Source organism: Eurypyga helias, unplaced genomic scaffold (assembly GCF_000690775.1).
Source record: "Eurypyga helias isolate BGI_N326 unplaced genomic scaffold, ASM69077v1 scaffold11658, whole genome shotgun sequence".
NCBI classification, from domain to species: domain Eukaryota; kingdom Metazoa; phylum Chordata; class Aves; order Eurypygiformes; family Eurypygidae; genus Eurypyga; species Eurypyga helias.
Window position 1 is genome coordinate 18,591 of NW_010265050.1, and position 20,920 is coordinate 39,510.

Sequence of the window (20,920 nt, forward strand, 5' to 3'; positions counted from 1 at the left end):
GGATGGGCATCACTCCAGGATTTGTACCATGTAACTCTGGTCCTTTGGAACTGCAAGGCATTGTTTCACCTCTGCGGTACTCCAGGATTACTATGCCTGTGAAAGGGAATTTTTTATTTGTAATTTAATTCAGCCTCCATAATCTCCCATATGATATTGTTTAATATTACAGAATTTTCCTTTATTCCATTGCATTTTTTATAAAGAAGTAACACAATGTGAATGTAAGCAAAATCATATCCCTCTAAAACTTTTGAAGTGGTATCACAGGTATTATTACTTTAGATAGATAACTCCTTTGTTACTTAGTTCATTAAAATCGTTTTAAGTAGTGATGGAGCCCTAAGCCTGTGGTTCTGAGATGATTGTATCTCAGGAGGATTAGGTTGTGTAAACTAATCACTTTCCACATCCGTGAGGTGTGGCACCTTGTGAAAATAGGCCACTAATGCTGGGAGTATAAATTTAGTCAAAGCTTTCATCTCATGCTTTACATATAAATTGGTTATGGCCAAATTAAGTCAGTAGGAGACCTCTAATCTCTGATAGCTGTGCTAACTTTGACATTTTGTCAGTATTATTCTAATTGTAAATTCTTTTAAGTCTGTCAGATTTGTGGTATCTACTGCTGAAGCCCCATTCACTTGCTCCTGGCTCGCTGCTGCAGTACGCTAGTGTTAAATCTGCCCAAGAAAGACTGTCACCGCTGGAAATGATTAATGGAAACTATAAAATAGGCCTTTAATATTAGAGTAAGAAATATGAGTAAGAAAATACTGCACCTCCAACACAAGTTGTAACAGAGGAAGGCAGGCTTTAATTAACAGGAGAAACTTGTACTTAAGATTACTGAAAATACGTGGTTTGTGGACATTTCTGATGAGGTAAACTTAACATAGATTTTCAAAGGGATGTAATAGCAGAGTAAAACTGCACTTTTGGACTGCAGGCACGGAACACAGTGCAGCACAGAGTAGTTCTTCTCTAATATCTCTGAACTGGGAGGTTTTTGGTAAATAAGTATCACTGATTAACAGAAGGATGTTAAAATAAAAGAAGTAACAACAGCAAAAAAAAACTTGACCAGGGAGGAAAGCATTTAGAAGTTATTAGTGGGCTAGAAAAAGTGGTTTATGGAAATAGTGAAACATTATACATGTTTTTGCTTGCTTAGGGTCAAGTGAGAATAGTCAGGACATCGACTGCTGTGATGACAAGGAAAGGTCTGATGGCATTAAAAGGGATTCCTGGCCGCTTCCCCACCGGGGTTGCTGCCTCCTTTCTGCTTCTGTCCCGAGACTGTACCTGGGAGCATTGACAGCAGCTGCTCTGCAAGGCTTGCCCGGCTGGGCAGGGGTTGGGGCGTGGGGCATGCAGGGCAGCAGGCTTACCCACGGCTCTTTCAGCGCCTGGGCAGGGCCACAGGTGGGTCAGCTCACTGCGACCATCACGACATGTCGGTCCAGCAGACAGCGAATCGGCACCTCAGCAAAAAAAGTCCCTGTTCTGATGAGGGATGCTGTGGATTTATTGCGAGCCATACTGCAGCAGCATGGTTGCTCTTCAGAGGAAGAGTGTCTTCCTGAAACCAGAGATGTAGGCCGATTTCTAAATTGGAAATAGGTCTGGTTTGAGTTTGGTACCAAATTATCACAGACAGCTGCATGTGGTTGACTCTCCTAAGACACCTACTGCATGAGAGGAGTCCAGAATATATGCTTGAGTTGGGAAATGGAACCCTGAGATTTCAAGGATTTGAAATTAATTTCAGCAAATTACTGTTTCTAACTTTGCATTGTGATCTCTTGTTCTGTAACTCCTTAGAGCCAATACAGCCTCTCCAGGAAGAGCAGTATCTCACGTCCAAGTTTTATTGCTGTTTTCTGTTAAGGAGGGCAGATATAAGGAATGACTGATTCTGTTTATTAGTTTTGTTTATTTTTAATAAGCTGCCTTAATCTGAAATATAAAAAACTGTTTGATGTCACAGTATACTTAAAGAAAAAAAAATTACTTGGAGCTACTAATTGAAATACATCTTTGACACTACTTTATTCCCTAAATGTGGGCTGTTGATGCTTCTTAGTAAATCCAGCTGGTTTATTGTTCATTTTGATTTCCTGGAAGTGTGCTTCATCTTTGCAGTCCCTTGCTAGTTTGCATCCATAAGGAGAATTACTGCAGTTGGAGCTTGAGTTTGGATATTTCTGAGGTATATCCGAATTCATCTACCCCCCAGGGATGACATCCCTGTACCCTCCCAAACCGGGGGGAATGATGGGCAAGCCGCTGAATGCAGAGAGCTGTTGCCTCAATTGCTGAGCTTTCTTCCTTCTCCTTTCAGCTTGAGGGGTGGTTTGTTGGAACAACCTCAAGCTTGTTTTATTAGCATCTGAAAATAGAAACATTGCACGCAGAAAACCCTTCAAAACCTGGTAGTTGAGGTGGCAGGCACACAGCTTTCACCGGGTGCAGGGGGGCTGCTGTTGCGCAGTGCCCATCTCTGCTGGTGGTTGCCTGGGGACACTGAATGGCAGTGATCCTTCTGAGAGCTTGGCTCCACCAGCCCTTCTGGAGGTGAAAGATGACAGCTACCTAGAAGGCAGGTCTTGCAAGGGTTAAATGTTTTCTTTGTGGCTGTGAAGGACATGGAATGCTGCCAAGCATTTAGACTTGAGATTTGAAAAGCAGCCAGAGTTTAACTGCTCTTCGCAAGCAATTCAGTGCAGGAAGGGGAAGACTATAATAATAATGTTGCACAGTGCCATTCATAATACTGTTGTTAAGTCTGGGTCAGCGTTTTCCATCCAGACTCCCACGCTAGGCTGGAGCTGAGGTGCAGACCCCAGGCCCACCCACCACCCTGCGCTGCAGGAGGACAAGCACAGGGCTCCGAAGATGCACAGAGGGAGCAGCATCTCCTCTTCTGCTCCTGGAGCTCAAAAATGGCTCAGTTCTATAGGTAATGAGATCACTGTTTGGAAATGAGACCATGAACACCGACTTACTCCAGTTGCAAAATAGATTATTTTGGATGGATTAGAAAAGCTGACCTCTGATCTTGGAGACTTCTCAGTGCCCTCAGCTTTTGATCACAGAGTTCATTCCAGTCCTCCCACTGGAGGACTTCTTCCCCGGTTGATCTGTTTCTGTGAAGACACGGCACCACTGCCTGTGTGGGCTTACACCAGAGAGCCAGGCACCTTGTGTTTAGTGCCTGATGGACTTCTGCGCAAAGACCACCGATTTGGGTGGGCAGCTAAGGCATGTGGGTTGGGGGGGAGGTATATTTATCCTCGCCTGGGTTGTAAGCTTGCAGTTGAAGAGCATTGCTAGAGTGGGGCTGGATACAAGGAACTTAAACAAGAGTAAGTGGTGCATTGCTCATCCTAGCCATATGTGTGCAGGTCATATGTGTCACCCCTCCCTGTGACAAAGAAAGGGTTTGGAGGATGTGCTTTGGATTTTGCCCTGGATTGGATCAAATGTTTGAACAGATAGTTGGCCAACAACACATTAAATAATAGGACATATGCATTGTAGGAAGACTTAATTCTGATTAAGTAGTTATAACAGATTTAAATGGCTCTGGATGCATTGTAGTAACTGAGTCTCAGCTCAGGTGTCTCAGATATTGTGCAGAAAAGAAACCATGACAGTGTTGTCTCAGTTCTCCACTGTTGCAATAAATCCATCCTTAACGTTACAGCTTCACACAGCTTTTTTTTTTAATGGTTTGCAAAATAATCAGGTAGGTGGTGCCCCAGCATTAGTCACAGACACATGTATCCATGATGCCTTGTCATGGAGTAGGTGTTTGGATAATGACAGGGAAAGAAAAAAACCCTAAACATGAAAAACCACCACACCAAAACCAAACCAAACCCCAAAAAACCCCAACAAAACCCAGACAATTGTGCACATTTGCTAAGAAGGTTTCAGTGTAGCTGCACGTCTTCCATTAACACTTCAGCGCTATTGGGAGCATTATGTATAAGTTATGACAAATAGCTACTCTGCTCTTTTCCCCACTCTTTGCAGGAGAGTATATGTGGTGTGAGTTGCAGATAGTCCACCTCTTCTTCCCTGCCCTCTCTGATTTTTGTTCCCTGCAGGATATTTGTCCTGAGGTTCAACCTGGCAGTGCTTGGGAAATTTGGGTGTGTTTCATGGCGATCAGAACTCTTCAGATCTTGTCTCCTAGTCCAAAAAACCAAAGACTGCAACTTCTGCTAGGAAAGAGAAACGAGGTCACATTCGCTCAGTGGCTGCAAATGCATAAAATGGGTATATACCTGGCCCAGATGCAGGAAAACCTTGGACGGGGTGAAGTGAGCAACTTCAGTAAGTTCTCTTTTAGTGTTAGTTGCAGAACAACCCAAGGTGCTACCACAGGTCTTCCCGGTGCTGCATTTGGGAGGCTTGTATCACACCACTGAGCCGTGCTACAGAGCCCCGATGACTGCCCTGGTATTTGAGCATAGTCTGGATTCCTGTGAGAGTACTGGGGACAAGTGCTGGAGTGGTGGGCTTGGAGCTTCTCACCTGCTTTTGGCTGCAGTTGCCACTGCTGTTTGGGGTGTGTGTTGGGTTTTTTTGTTTGTTTGTTTCAGGTTTTTGTTTGGGGTGGCTCGTTTGGTTAGGCTTTGTTGGTTGGTTGGTTGGGTTTGGGATTTTTGTTTAATGGGGGGAATGGGCAGGGTGCTGTTTGCTTGTGTGTTTGTTCCCTGTTCCCAGAGCAAAATATTATTTCAGACAGGCACCTGGGAAGGGAGACTTTTACTGAAATATGAGTCATCTCTCTCGGGTGTTGGTTTTTTGGTTGCTGTTTTTGGTTTTGGTTCTGTTTGGGTTTTTTTTTTGGCTCAGTAATCTTATTCGTTATGAAATACATTTAAAGCTTGACTTTGCTTCTGAAAACACACAAACAAGACACTATTTCTTCTGCTTCTAACTGACCACAGTGCTCCACCTTCCTCTTTTTTTCCCTATTTGTACTTATTTCTGTCTCTGGTCACACCAAGGCATAGAAAGTCGAGCAGCTTTTCAGCAGATAGACCACGTCAAGGCATGACTTGCAACAAAAGAGTGGAGAAGAGTCCAAACTACAGTTTAGTATATTATCTACTTTATTTTCTCCTGTGGACTTGTGTGAACAAGACACCAAAAACATTTGCTATAAGTTCTGGAAAATACAGTCTGACTGATGCAGACAGTGACTTTCTCAACTGGCTCTGTGGTTGCAGTATTCTTTTGAATGTGTTGGTGTTGTAAAACACTACTGAGAGTACGCTAATTTTTCTGTCACTTACAAAGACTGTTTTCTTAGTAATTTCATAAGCAGTGTTTGGAGAAGAACAGGTGCTGGGTACAATTAAGAAAAAAAATTCTGTCCAGAGGATGGTCCATTTCTGTTGTGTAGGGCTGGAGAGGGGTGTCTCTCTCATAAACTGAATCAAAGCATGAAAGCTATGACAGTGACACTTGAGTAACTCAGTGACTGTCGCATGTCAGTGAGAACAGTTGAATACTGAACAAATGTCATACACACAAGTTTGGGGGGGTAGTTGTGATATGTTTTTATATGTATAGAAAACAGCTGTAGGTATGGCTGTGCCTGACTGTCGGTCTCCGCCAGACTTGTTCTCGTTTTCTGGTATTCACTGTGTGGGTTATGTGTGTGTATTGTGATATGGCGTGAATTTTATGCAAAGGTTGTATGGGAAATAAAACTGCTTTTCCCAGCTTGTAGGTACCATGGCTCGGGCAACCTCAGGTGTTTTATTTATACATCTTCCCTCGTACATGGGAGTATCTTATTCTGCACCAGTACGTGTGCACACATGCTACCATAGGTGCAAGTGTGACTGAAGCAGTTTCTTCTGTGAATGAGAAAGGCCACGATGGCATTTCTCCTTTACATAGATAAATACATGGTTTTATCCTATTTTATAGTTCTTACACTGTAAGAACAGAGTGGGCAAAATTTTAAGAAGGAGAAACTTGTGTAGCTCCCGCTTCTGAGGAAGATGAGAGAGAAGGGAGTTGTCAGGATGTGTGCTGCCAGCCACGTGTGGCTGCTGGTCTGCCTCTCCACCCCCAAAGCAATTACCTGTTGCCAGGGACTACACACAGCCTTGTCACACAGGTGATCTTATGATCTTTTGGTATACATATAGTATATATATATATATACACTATATAGTATATAGTGTACAGTTGGATAGAATAGAGCTTTTTTCCCTGCCGAATGTTAGTGTTTTGTTTTACATCAATACTACCAAAAAAAAAAAAAAATCTATTTAAAAGACTGTAACTTGAGAACTAGGGGAAGATTATTTTTGGTTTCTTATGCAATCTTAATTTGGCTCTATTCTAGGAGTATTTTATATTCCAGCCTTTAATTACACAGTTATGTGATACCTTACCACAGGACCCCAGTCCTCAGGTGGCCAAAGGAGATGCAGCTGTGAATGTCACACACAACATGCAACGGCTGGGGTTTGTAGCCTAGGTCGTTCAAGTTGGTAGTTCTGTTAATGTCTAATGATTGACTGGAAATTTCCTTTTTTGCACACAGAAAAGCTTTATTGTCCATATTTTGAGTTCTTACTTTCATTAGATGTACCTGGGGGTAGATGCTGTAGCTTTGAGGTTGGCACGTTTGGAGTGACAGCTGTGAGTGTGAAGGCAGTGTTCAGAAAAATATTGGCAGAAGTGTGTCCTTCAGCAAAGTGCTGAAGAAAGCTCTGAGTTACGTATGTGTCTGAGGATTAGTCTTCCTGATTTTTCAGGCTGATATTTAGTAAGATGTCTAAAAGATGATGTTTTATTGATTATTTTGATGGGCTTGGCAGTGTTAGGTTAACAGTTGGACTTGACGATCTTAAGGGTATTTTCCAACCTAAATGATTCCATGATTTTCTTCTCCCCACAGAAACAGAATACATAGAAGTTGCCAATTTTTCCAACTGCGCTCTATTTCTTCCAAAGAGTCTGTGTCCTTTTTTGTGCATCCTTCCCGTGAAGGACACAAGAGGGAATGATTATATCTAAAAATATTTATTGCATGAAGCATTAAATATAACCATAAAATTAGTAATAAATTTGGGCAAACTAAGTTTTGACTCTTACTACATGTAAAATTAGCTGTGAGCATGTTTACTACGGTAGACTCAAACTGACCCCATGACCTCATGAGCTGGTGGAGTTCAAGGTAACAAAAACCACGCTAATGACACACAGCTTCGCTTGCAAGATTAGCTTTGGCCGGTGACCTGGAGGCTGAACTCCCATCAGGCTGTGCAGTGCACAGAACAAAGGGAATCAACTACCTGACATTTTTCTCCTCAGTTAATTTAGTTCTCAGAATCAGATTACATGCAGCTTTGTATGCTGTGGTGTACTAGAAAAGTGGGTGCTAAGGAGCAGGATTTTGGCAGTGATGGAGGACAGTGGTGGTTTTGATGTGCAGGCATGGAGGATTCAAACTGGTCCTGAGGAAGTCCCTGCTCTGTGTAGCACAGGTGCTGCTCGAAGGGGCCCCTTTGCAGAACTCCTTGAGGCAAAGCTGAGAGGATGAAAACGCTAAAGACACGCTCTCTAGCAGCAGGAGCAGAGTGGTCTATGGCCTTTAGGTCAGGCAAAGTGAAATCACTGTCAGATCAGTCTTTTTCCTGGGCAGGATGGATGAGAGGCTTCTGCATAGCAGGAATATTCTTTAGGTTCAGAAGTTGAGGGGTTTGTCAGGTAGATGAACACTCAATGGGATTTTAGGGCCATCAATTCTCCACACAGTGATAATGGTATTTTATAAGCATTGTATGATCTGCTTAGGGTGGAGGTGTGACTTTTCATATAGCTGACAGTCTAGCCGGGCATGCCCTTGTGTTCCAGCTGCTCCTTCTCTGTGCTCAGGGGTTGCTCAGGGCAGAGGAGGAAGGAAGCCACTAAGCCAGTGAAGCAACAGGAGTCACAGAAAGGTACGAACTCATTTGTAGGTCAGCTGACTTTTCTGTGCACTTGAGGAACTGTAAAACGCCACCTGTGAGAACATGTGCAATGTATATGTGTCTGTCTGCAAATACATGAATGCCACTTCCATTATGGGGAGTAGAAAAATCTGATCAAGGAAGGATGCTTTACTTCCCTGCAGAAAAAAATCTTTCCATTTGGCCAGTCATATGAGCTAGCTTGGCACCCACTTTAACCTTGCAGCTTGCAAGCCTGCACATTTATTTGATAAGAAAATGCTAAGAGCAAACTGAATGTACAGCTTGCTACACAGCCAATAAATCTAAGCTCTATCTTCCTTCCCTGGTCAGGAAACAAGGGAGCTATTTTTAAAGCCGGCCTTCCTGTATGCATTGAAATAGAATGATTTTTCTTGTGCTAGACATAGCACAACAATACTTTCACATTAAATAATAAGTTCTTACTGTTGCTCGGAATTAAGTGAGCAGGATTGGACAGAAACCATTCTTTCTCCAAAAAAAGACTGTCTCCAGTGATTTTTTTTTCCAGGCATTGACCTCTGCAAAGATTAGATCATCCAGGGAAGAAAAGGAACAAAGCCTGAATGGTGGGGAGAGGAGCTCTCCAGTAGCTTTCTGGGAGGTCTTTCATTGCATTTCACTTAGTTGAGAATGGAGAAAATTGCAGATAAGATCTCCAAATTTGTATGAAACTCAGTTTGATGCAAGAGCCTTTTGCAATCCTAACTGTTAAACAGTTTGGATTATCTGACTGGAAGCTCTTTCTGCCAAAGGCAAGAGGTCTTCATTGCAGTTGTTAAAGAGAAGTTGTTAAGATGTGAATCCATGCCAGGCTGTAGCCTTCAGCTACTTGCAGTGCACCTTTCCTCCTGGCTGTGGGTTTGTGCAAAGATAGAGCCAACACTTGCTTAGGCATGGCATGTGGGATGTAGCAACTTTTCATTTGCATTGTTGTATTGTAGTGTCTGGCTTCAGCAATTCATGTTTATTTTAGCTTCTCAGCGTGCTGGGAAGTACTTCATTGCTAAAAATAAGCAGACAAGTTTATATAGTCTAATCTCTACCTGACGTGAGGGAGCTATCATTTAAATTTATTGGTCTTAGCAATTGCAGGTGATTCTGCATTTGTGTCCAGAACGTGCCAGATTCAAGTCTTGACATTTGCTTCTGCTGCAAACATTTCCTTCTCTCTCAGATTCCTGTAGGGAATGTGACTGCTGTGTGTTCCTGCTGCATGTTCACGAGAGAACTGAGACCTTGTTCATTGCTGACATTCTTGTTTCTAATCAGAAGTAGGGAACACTAAGGGAATCTGAATGTGTATGTTAGAGGATGAAGCTTTCTTGGCTAGGCTGCTGGGTAGAGGAAAACAGAAAGAAGATACCATAACCTAACTGGCTGAATTGATGGGCAGCCTCTTTCATGAGCTCGCATTTGTTTTGAGCCGATTTAGAACTGTTTGGAAAAACATTCTGTCACTTCACAGGTACAACTACTACAATATCTGAACACTTTTCATAGGCAATGTATTGTCTATTTGCCTATCTCTGCAGATATTTCTGCTGATGTTTAGAACATATTTTTCATGTTGTTTTAATGAAGGACTTGAAGATGTGGCTTGATGGAAAACAGTGGTTGAAAAAATGCAGCACAATGAGCCGTTCACAGAGCTGGATATGTGCTAGCTCAATTTATTATTTGGATATTCAGGAAGAATCTCAAGATGATGCTACTCTAATATATTGATTTGTACTGCTTGTCTATCCCAAAACAATAATGGTGGTTGTTGTTGTTGTTAAGTCTTTAAGGTCTTGCATAAGTCTTGGGACTGAGGGGAAGGAACTTTTTATAAGTCAACCACAGGTGGTATTTCTTTCTAACTGGGATCTTGGATTTCATTTGAGCTTTAACTCAGTATCTCTCCAAAAGGATTCGTTAGGACGTATTTCCAAGTTATTGCACTTGGCATAAAGAAAAGGTCTGTTTGAAAATCAGTATCGAATACATGTCCAAATAAGAATGTCTGGAGTCATCTGAATCTGTCTTTCTCCTGTGAAAAGCATTAACAGATTCAGGCACTGACATCTGATCTGGAAAACTTGCACCTGTTACTTACAGCCAGTGAGAGACAACATAGGTGTGAATGCTGCTTTACCTGCTTGCTCATTAACCTTTCTTTGAGTCAAGGGTGAGAATTTTGTAAGAGAAGCGAGAGTATAAAATCCAATTATTGTGTAAATGACTCGGTTTTCTGTAATTTCTTTTTGGGATGGGGGAGACTTCCTGTTTGAATAGAATCCACTGGATCAGTACATGTCAGCAAAGGTAAAATTTTTAAATTTAATTGTAGCTGACCAAATTATCATAATTTTGAATTTGTTTCTTTTCCCAGGTCAGTCAGAATGTAGAAAACCAAAGGGCCCGTCTGCGAGATGATATTAAGGAATATAAATTCAGAGAGGCCCGTTTGCTGCAAGACTACACCGAGCTTGAAGAGGAAAATATCTGTCTCCAGAAACAAGTGTCTGTCCTGAAGCAAAACCAGGCAAGTTTTTCAAAATAGTGAGCGCTGCTTTGGTAGCACCAGTTATTTCCTGCGTTATGGCATGGTTCTCTCATTTGAACATCCAACCACTTCCTTTCTACGTTTGTACTGCTTTTGAGACTATAAGCTCTATCTTTAATACCAAAAGTTGTCCCAAAATGTTTAAGTCCTTTCTGACTCTGTTTATACACAGTTATAAGACTTTATTGCTTCTACTATGACTTTCAAATCCTTCCATGCCCTTCTCCCTCTTTGATGGAAGTGAGGTCACTACCAGTCTCCTTTGTTACCTGGTTTATCTAGTCCTTTTGCTGCACTCGCTTTTCAGTGTCTTTGCAATACTATCCATCCACCCATCCTCTGCAGTACCTGTAACTGGGTGTACTTCTGAACATATGTTTTTATTGCTGCTTGGTGCTTACATTAGCTCTCCACTCTGTACCATTCCTCTCTTCCAGCTACTTCCATTAAACATGGGCTACTGGTACAGTAACTCTCTCCTGTCAGACTGTGACTGCTCATCTGAAAAGTCACGTTTAATTGCACAGTTTCAGCTATTTTCAGAATTCTAGAAAACTGCATTTTTGGAACAACTCAAGAATTTCCCTGAGTTATCATTTGCAGAGGTAATTAAGTTAGCTACAGTCTTTGGCACGGTTCACTTCATCTCTTGACAGTGGACTTGTTATTTTTACTTTTCAGTTAGCTGTCAGTCTCACTTCATAAATAAAACTTACGGTTCAATTGAGGAAATGGTATAATATTCCTGAAATGAAAGCCCTTGAAGAGAACAATAATGTTAATACCATTTGTTGTCATGAGCACATAGCAAAAGCCTATTAGGATTTGCTTCAGATCTCCTTTAGTGTTCTGTCCGGCTGTGGAGCCCTCAACATCAGAAGGATAGAGACCAGTTGGAGCGAGTCCAGAGGAGGCCACGAAGATGCTCCGCGGGCTGGAGCACCTCTGCTATGGGGACGGGCTGAGAGAGTTGGGCTTGTTCAGCCTGGGGAAGAGAAGGCTCTGGGGAGACCTTATAGCACCTTCCAGTGCCTGAAGGGGCTACAAGGAAGCTGGGGGGGACTTTTTACAAGGGCCTGTAGTGACAGGACAAGGGGTAACGGGGTTAAATTGAAAGTGGGGAGGTTTAGATTGGATATCAGGAAGAAATTCTTCCCAGAGAGGGGGGGGAGCACTGGGACAGGTTGCCCAGAGAAGCTGTGGATGCCCCATCCCTGGAAGTGTCCAAGGCCAGGCTGGATGAGGCTTGGAGCAACCTGGTCTAGTGGAAGGTGTCCCTGCCCATGGCAGGGGGGTTGGAACTGGATGATCTTTAAGGCCCCTTCCAACCCAAACCATTCTGTGATTCTATGAATGAAAGCAGCCCTACCAAGCGAGGTATATGAGATATTGAATGTATTTCATCTGTCTCTGGGGGAAACTCTCTGTCAGTGTTTATGCCTTTGGCCTCACTTGATGTGCTCAAAAGGGGGTTTCAGGTTGGATCTGTTCTCACCTGAATATATTTGGTCTAATTACACTGGTTTGGGTGAGCTGACATCATGCGGTAGGGATGAGGGAGGCTATTACACTCTAGATGCAGACTGGAAGAGATAGTGATCTGGTAAAATCCTGCCTATGTAGCTGTTTACCTTTTGTGTACCTTTTTTGTATCATTCATTGTATTCAGAGGAGCAAGTGAATGTTCCCAGCATTGTGTTCACATTCAAAAATAATGATATTCAAGAATGCTGTTATTCTGGGCTGAGCCAAGATTAACCTCAGATGCTATCATGTCAGTTGCTAGCAATTATTGACTACTGTGTTTGTATTCTGGAACCTTTGAAAATAGACTGCAATCCTAAATATTTGAGCTCAGTGGACATGCATAGAACCAAGAGCTAATTCTTTTAATGGCAATGGATTATTTAATTTTTTACCTTGGCCTAGTCCTATTTGAATTGCATGAAGCTTTAATTATTCCACTGATGTAACTAGAAGAAGCCATCAAGTTTTCCCAGGCTTAACTTGAAAAACTGAATTAACATGATTGGTTCTTGGTTTTTACATTGGGTGTGGTTCAGCACTACCAGATTGGTATATGTTGGGATCTAAAATTCCTTTAACAGATGGCAAAAATAAATAGGGTCATATATCATGTAGTATGTTTTCCTTTCTTTCAAGTAAAGAAAAAGCTATTCCTTAGGCTTTTTTCTTTCCCAAGGGATTCAAAATTTTACATGGTTGGTGTTCATAATTTCAGTGCAAGGGAGGTTTAAAAAAATTGCAATTTTAGAGGTAAAAATGTGTATCATGCCATCAAATTTCATGTGGCAGCACTATGAGTCTAAAATGTAGATTCTGAATCGTAGCTCTGTAAAGATGTGCTGAAATTATGATGACAAATAATAGAACATTTTATTTTGAATATGTAAAAACAGAGTTTGATTGGTAGGTGTATCCCAACAGTTTTAGGCCCAGTGGCATATTCTAAGAGCAGTGCAGCAGAGTGTCAGAAGCACAGCTTTGCGATGCTGGGTTTTGGAAATGTTGAGCTTGAATATGTGGGAAGGTTGTCCAGGGAATTTGTTAATCAAACAGAAAGAGTTTGAATAATGTGCTAGGAAAACCTGTTTTGTGGTGCCTCTGTATCACCCACTGTATCTCCCGCCTGTCTTAATTAAGATGGAACTGATCAGCTCATTCCATGGTTTGCTTAGAAATTTTATTCCATGGTCTCTGTGAAGGTAAATGATGTAAGCAGTGTTTACAGCCATAGTGCCAAAACTAGACTCTAGAACAGGAAAAACTTATACTGTTCTCACCATATTTAGTGAAATCAAGTACTCCAGAGTAAAATTACTCCGTGGCTTGTGCGTGCAGGCATTTTCATTACAGGCTTTTTTCCCCTCCATTTGTATATCTTCAGGTGGAGTTTGAAGGCCTAAAACATGAAATCAAAAGGCTCGAAGAGGAAACAGAATTTCTCAACAGCCAGCTAGAAGATGCCATACGGCTGAAGGAGATCTCCGAACGCCAGCTTGAGGAGGCCTTAGAGACACTGAAGACAGAGAGGGAGCAGAAGAACAACCTTCGTAAGGAGCTGTCTCACTACATGAACATCAATGACTCCATGTACAACAGCCACCTGAACATCTCTTTGGATGGACTCAAGTTCAGCGATGAAGCCACGGAGCCCAATAATGATGAAATCATGAATGGATTTGAACAAAACTGCCTCAGCAAACTCGGCAGTGGCAAGAATAGTACATCAACACCCAAGAAAAATGAAAGTTTCCCACCAGCCCCAAGTCTGGTTTCCGATCTTCTGAGTGAATTAAACATTTCTGAAATCCAGAAGCTGAAACAACAGCTGGTACAGGTAAATGGGTTTCCTGAACAACTGTGTACTTTTAAACAGTTGCTAGAGTTTATTTGGATTGTAAGTTCAGTCTTTTCAATATCTCACATGGCCACCATGTAGTACGCACTGTGTTTGTAAAGGCTCTGATTGATTTAGAATACAAGGATGTTAAATGTTTGTCAGTGGAAAACAGTAGCTTGGGGGGTGTTTTTGATGCAAAGAAGCTACGTCTGGAGGAAAGTGCAATACATGCTGTGTCCACTTCATTATGTCACTAGTAATTTTTTAGTAATTTTTTTTTTGTTCAAAAATTGATAGATACTCCAGTCATCTTAATGAAAAGGAGTTCTGTACACCGAAACTATTTTCTGTAATTAGTTTGAAGAACATGAAGTTTTAATCAATACCAAGCACTTGTGTTATATTTGTGCTATAGTTGGAGAGTTTGAAACAGGGTACATGTTCGTGATGACTAGAAATGTTTTAAAGTTATTTTGTCAAGTATTTTTTAAAGTGTTCTATAAGAAAAAGCCTTTGTGAAAAAACTTGTTTGATTCCCCCGCCCACAAAATAAGAACTTTCCAAAGAGAAACTTTAAAAGTTTCATTGTATGAGTCTTCCATGAAGCTCTAAGCTTCTACCATAGACTAGCTGTGTGGGTTTTAATATTTACCTGACAGTTTGCAAGATTACTGTAAACTTTAGCTTATCTTCAGCTGGAAGGATGTTTTTACAATGAGACCATCCACTATGTAAGAAGTGTTTAAAAAAAAAAAAAAGTGGGCATTTTGGAGTAGAAATGGGAAAAAATCGGCAAGGAACACTGTGCTTGAGATCGGTTTTAGAATGAACTACATAACCTTTTCCATACTGTGCAAGTGATCAGATTTCTGTAACCACATGGACCTTGGCTAAGTTGCTGTCTCTTGTAATAAAGCCATTTAAGTGATACAACGTCCTTTACATAGATGTCTGTGTTCGTGCATTTCAGATGGAAAGAGAAAAGGTGAATTTGTTAACAACGTTGCAGGAATCTCAGAAGCAGCTGGAAAATACACGAGGGGCCCTCTCAGAGCAACATGAGAAAGTGGGCAGACTTACAGAAAACCTGAACGCCATGAGGAAGCTCCAGGTCAGCAAGGAACGTCAGTCTGCCCTTGACAATGAGAAGGACCGAGACAGCCATGAAGATGGAGACTATTACGAAGTTGACATCAATGGGCCAGAGATCCTGGAGTGCAAGTACAAAGTGGCTGTGGCAGAGATTACTGACCTAAAAGAAGAGCTGAAGAATCTGAAGGCCAAATACAAAGAATGTGAGTCAAAGTATGAGGAAGAGAAGAGCAGATATGAGACTGAGAGCCAAGCTGTCACTGAAAAGATCACTTCGCTAGAAAAATCCAGTAGGCATGATAGAGAACAGGTGGCCAGGCTGGAGAAGGAGCTGAAGAAAGTCAGTGATGTTGCTGGAGAAACACAGGGCAGCCTCAGTGTGGCCCAAGATGAACTAGTCACCTTCAGTGAAGAACTGGCCAATTTATACCACCATGTCTGCATGTGCAACAATGAAACTCCAAACAGAGTGATGCTGGATTACTACAAGGAAGGTAAAGGCGGACGCAATAGTCCAGAGACCAAGGGAAGAAGGTCTCCCATTCTTCTTTCGAAAGGGCTGTTAACTATAGAGCTGGGAAAGGCAGAGAACGCAAGTGGTGACAGCAGCCCATCTCCAGTGTCATCTCTGCCATCTCCTGTATCAGATCCTCGTAAGGAACCAATGAACATTTATAACCTGATCGCTATAATCCGGGATCAGATCAAGCACCTGCAGGCTGCTGTGGACAGAACAACTGAGTTGTCCAGGCAGCGTGTTGCCACTCAAGAGCTTGGGCCAGTGGTGGACAAAGACAAGGAAGCTCTCATGGAAGAAATCCTCAAGCTGAAGTCCCTGCTGAGCACCAAGAGAGAACAGATAGCGACTCTGAGAACTGTGCTGAAGGCCAACAAACAGGTAACCAGGTCTTACGGATGTGAAGGTTATAGTGTCAGGGAATTAGGTCATAAATACAGGAGAATTTATCTTTGAGGTCATACTGCCATACCCTCAACTCCGTAGGGCATTTGTTGCTGATACTTTTTATGGTTTCCTTAGAGGCACACAGGTGTCCTACTGTAAAGCGAAGTGCTGACACTTGAACTGACTTTGACTTGTCCCATACTCATGAGACTCTTTATTAAGCTGAAAGTAGCTTCAATCTACTGCCTAATTATATCAGATTACATTTAATGTAAAACACCTAAAATGAAGAGGTAAATCTTATTTTCTACTTGAAAGAATTCTAGTAGTTACCCTTAAAAGGTGTCTTAAATTTATGTACGCTTCTCTCAAATTGCAGAATAAAAGAAAGTCTTCCAAGATGAGGATGTGATATAAGAACATGGTCAAAATAACAAGAGTGAAAGGTCTTTGGGGACTGGGCTGTGCCATTCCATACGCATTAGCAATGCAGTAGATATAAATAACTGCCATCAAGACACCATGTGACATGCTTACTTGTCTCCTCTAAAGTTAAAGTAATGCAAATCAAGGTTGTCTTCAAGGGGAAAAAAAAAAAGTATAGTGTTGTTTAAGAAATATACACATACTTTTGCACATTTTATCCCAAAATGTAAGATAGGCAAAATGCTGTAAGGGTTAGAGGATCTGTGTGATTGATGAATGTGTTTAAATATAGGTAGATTAGACTTTCTTCTCTTTGTGTCAAAGCATGTAAAGTTTGATTTTGGTTTTTTTTTTTTTTTAAGTTGTTGGAGTTAGGTGTCATTAAATGTACGTGCTGTAACTTCTTAGATGCTGCTGCGTGGATAATGGGAGTAGGAAATTCATATGTCTGTTCTGTTCCCAGTGTTCAAAAAGTAATTATTTTTAAATTCATACAAGAGAAGTTGACCAGGAGTTTAACATTCCAGTTACAGAGTAAATGTTTCATTATGTGAACAGTGATTAGGAATCTCTTAGCCAGTCACCTTGTAAAGAGTTTCATTAACTGGTATGTTTGTTCTTCTTGGTAACCAACAGACTGCAGAGGTAGCCCTTGCCAACTTAAAAAGCAAGTATGAAAATGAGAAAGCTATGGTTACAGAGACAATGATGAAACTGCGAAATGAGCTGAAGGCTTTGAAGGAAGATGCTGCTACCTTCTCTTCCCTGAGGGCAATGTTTGCTACAAGGTAAAGAACATATGAACTCTGCAAAATGTCATTCTTTGCTTGGGCGGGTGAAGAGCTGAACGTTCTGCCTGCCTACCTGTGGGGAGAGTGGTGGAGCAGGTGCCTTTTTCCAAGTTCAGTGCTTACAGTGTTTGTCTGCGATATGTTTTGATTGATGAGGATAATGCTAGGGATACAGTATGTTGATACAAACCAAGAAATTGTTATGTTTATTTAATTCAGGGGCGAGATTATGCCTGGGTCTTGAAGCCATTAACTCTAAGGAATGACATTTAACAATGCAAATTTGTTATTCTTGGGTTGTCCATCCTGCAGTTGGCATTTCTGTCATTTCATTTACCTGTGTTAGCTGATTTGGGTTGCCTGTGGTTTTGGAACTTGCTTCCGCTTCTTAGCTGTGCTTTGTGTTGTTAACAAAGAAGAGATACTTGGTGACACGTCACGTGCTGTAGAAGTGACAAATGCTATTTTGATCTGCATGTTGCTTACTGCTACTGTCACTGATTTCTTTTTTGAGTCTATGTGTTTCTTCGGGGGAAATGTTGAGGCAACAACATCATGTTACAAAATCCAAATCTGCCTCGCCGCTAAGGAGGGTTTAGTTGGCTCCTCTTGGATCCTGGAAAATGGGGAAAGAAAAAGCTTTAGATAAAAGTTGTCAGTCCCGGTTAGTGGGATTCCCAGGGACACCCCATGCAATGTTCATTTGTATTCCATGCATTGCTTAAAGATGATGGAAAGAGAGACTGTAAAGAATGTAATCTAGACAGTTGCTTTTAAGCTAACCCAAGGGGATGTGCTATAAACTCTTCCTTCTCTGTCTTCTATGAACACTTTAAAAAAGAAAAAGTCTTCTTTCTATCATCTGCTAAAAAATACCATAGTAAGGAATCATGAGGGAGTTTATGAGGATTCCTGAGGCTTTTCTGTATGGTCTTGGTTCTGCAGCAGCTCTCATGTTCCTTGAGTAATCTTAGTGTTGCTGGTGATTCGGCCTTTCTCAGCAGTATCTATGCATGTGGGTAAGCATGGAAAGGACAAATGGATACCAAGGAATGCTAAAGGTTGAATTGTGGCAGCTCACTATGCTAGAAAAAAGAATGCTCTGTACAGTGTGGATTTGTCCTACTTTCTTTCCTCCCTCTCTCTCCTTTTCAGGAGTGTAATTAATATGCAGAAATTGCAATCTTTGTTAGTTGTAGATCAGCTGGAAAGTGAGGGGAAAGGGGGAAAGCGCACTGTTAACTTTCAGTTATTTTTCCTAGATGCAGATAGCTAGCTGTCTAAATGACACGTACCTGCAGTGTATTTTCCCTAAAGTGTGAGAGAGTGACTATGAACTGGTTTGGAGAGTAGTAATTGTCAGAGAAATGCCAAAGGGGTAATTCTCTCTCTGCCTTTTTCTTGGTGTATTATCTAGAGGTCAGTCCTGTCCTTTTACTGGGAAGACGATAATGAGGATTCCTTGGCAATTTCTGAACTTCTGTTTTATTTAGTAACTCTAGTGAAAAGAATAAGGGGCCAAGAGCAAAGGAGTATTGAAAAAGCTGAGGATGGAGTGGAGGTGTAGCCCACTGAGTCTGTTGTCCTGCTAGCACTTGCATTTCTGACTGTTGCATGGCAGACAAGCATCTGAGCCTTGTATTTTGTATCTAGCCTGACACAGTGGCAGTTGTGCAGAGCATGAAGAATTGCTTTTTTCTCTCAGTGTGCCCAATGTTTCAGATGCCACAATAGCTATCAAGACCTATTACTGCAGGTAAGGTACTGTCACCCCTTCTCTCCCTGATCTCTGGTCAGAGAGGATTAGCTTGGTGGGTGGCCAGTTGGTATTCCTCTGTCAGTGGATGTTTCGTCTAAGTCTCCGTTTAAGGTAAGGTAGGTTTGGAAGGGGTGTTCCTAGGTGCTTCTGATTTTTTTTTTATGTGTGTTTCAAAGATCAAAAGTATGTAACAGCCCAATTTGTCTTCACTGTCGAAAGCAACTTGCTAATGGAGCATCTCTTAACAGTCTACAGTAAGTTGTGCATCTTTTCTGGCCAGGAGGTTTGTATCAGCAGAGACTGACAACAACTGATGAGGCCTTTACCCCAGTATGTCTTATTTCAGTGTGGGTTTGAGTGTGGGATAAACTCAGACTGCTACACACAGATCTGTATTTTCCACAGGAAACTGCTCATTTTTTAGGATGCAAGAAAGCTGTAACAATACATGAGAGTTGAAGGCCAGACATGAATATAGTAACTGACCTATTTTCCTTTTTAAAGTAGGTTAATCCCACTAATTTGACAATACTGCCAGCTATTTTTAATGAAAATACAATAAAACCTCAGCCTGGAAATAAAGGAGGGCTTGAAAATTACAGATTAACAACTTGTGGCACTGCGATGCTGCTGCAGCACTCTAGACAGCACTGAGCACATAAAATTAGGCTGTTGCACAAAGAAGTAAATAAAGATATGCATAATGTACTGTAGATGTACATGCAATAGCTGCCCTGTTAAAGTCCAGATGTTCGTAATCAACATACATTTCCCTGTTGTATATACAGACTGAAAGCACTGGAAGACATTAAAATCTGCCCTGTAGATCTGAAAATGGAGTTTATCTGCTTAATTAGACCATAATAGACTTTTATGTATTTATGTATCACTGTATTAAAACCAAATATTTTGGTGTTTCATTAGTAAACTCTCCACAAGAAAAAGGAATGCAATCACTTCTCCATTTAAAATCCAAGGGGAAGTTGAACATCTTTCTATGTTGCATTTTGTCAAGTAGGTTTGCACTTGCTGACAGAGAGCTTGGGTGCTGCAAAATGTAAATAAGCAAGGCCTGACAATGATGCAGCAAATGTTCGTTAGGTTGCAGCCTTCGGGTTTATTACAAGATGTGAAGTGGTACTTCTTTCTCTCTATGGATACCATCTGACTCCGGTACTTCAGCTGCTATCTGGAGCAGCTGTTTTAAAGAATGTTTCCCAAAATATTCTTTCTCAAAATTTGTCATATAAAATGCACTACTGTGTGTGGGTTTTGTTTGTTTTGTTTGTTTTGGTTTTATTTGTGGGGGGGGTTATGAATGTATTTACTTGTGAATCATAGAATCATAGAATGTTTTGGGTTGGAAGGGCCCTTAAAGATCATCTAGTTCCAACCCCCCTGCTATGGGCAGGGACACCTTCCACTAGACCAGGTTGCTCCAAGCCTCATCCAGCCTGGCCTTGAACACTCCCAGGGATGGGGCATCCACAGCTTCTCTGGGCAACCTGTCCCAGTGCTTCCCCACCTTCTTCATGAAGAATTTCTTCCTGATATCCAATCTAAACCTCCCCACTTTCAATTTAAACCCTTAACCCCTTGTCCTGTCACTACAGGCCCTTGTAAAAAGTCCCCCCCAGCTTCCTTGTAGCCCCTTCAGGCACTGGAAGGCTGCAATGAGGTCTCCCCGGAGCCTCCTCTTCTCCAGGCTGAACAAGCCCAACTCTCTCAGCCTGTCCCCATAGCAGAGGGGCTCCAGCCCTCGGAGCATCTTCGTGGCCTCCTCTGGACTCGCTCCAACCAGTCAATATCCTTCTGACGTTGAGGGTTCCACAGCTGGACGCAGAACTGCAGGTAGGGTCTCACAAGAGCAGAGTACAGGGGCAGAATGCAAACTATTGTTTTTTACATTCCTATGATGAGATTGAGCATTGTAAAGAAAGAAAGCACTTTTACAGGACACTTGCAACACTGAACTACAATAGTATCTGGGGTGGATATGTTCTGTATCATAGAATCATAGAATG

General features: G+C 41.7%; 1 protein-coding gene across 1 annotated transcript in view; it reads left to right on the forward strand.

Annotated features, from left to right (window-relative positions):
- BICD2 (bicaudal D homolog 2 (Drosophila)) overlaps positions 1-17,144 on the forward strand; it is a 27,171-nt gene extending 10,027 nt beyond the window's left edge. Inside the window, exons 2-5 of the mRNA XM_010156590.1 lie at positions 10,387-10,539; positions 13,469-13,921; positions 14,895-15,914; positions 16,983-17,144. Of these exons, the coding sequence (XP_010154892.1) occupies positions 10,387-10,539; positions 13,469-13,921; positions 14,895-15,914; positions 16,983-17,138 (1,782 nt within the window). The 3' untranslated portion in view covers positions 17,139-17,144. The remainder of the gene's footprint in view (positions 1-10,386; positions 10,540-13,468; positions 13,922-14,894; positions 15,915-16,982) is intronic.
- The last annotated feature ends 3,776 nt before the right edge of the window (positions 17,145-20,920 follow it).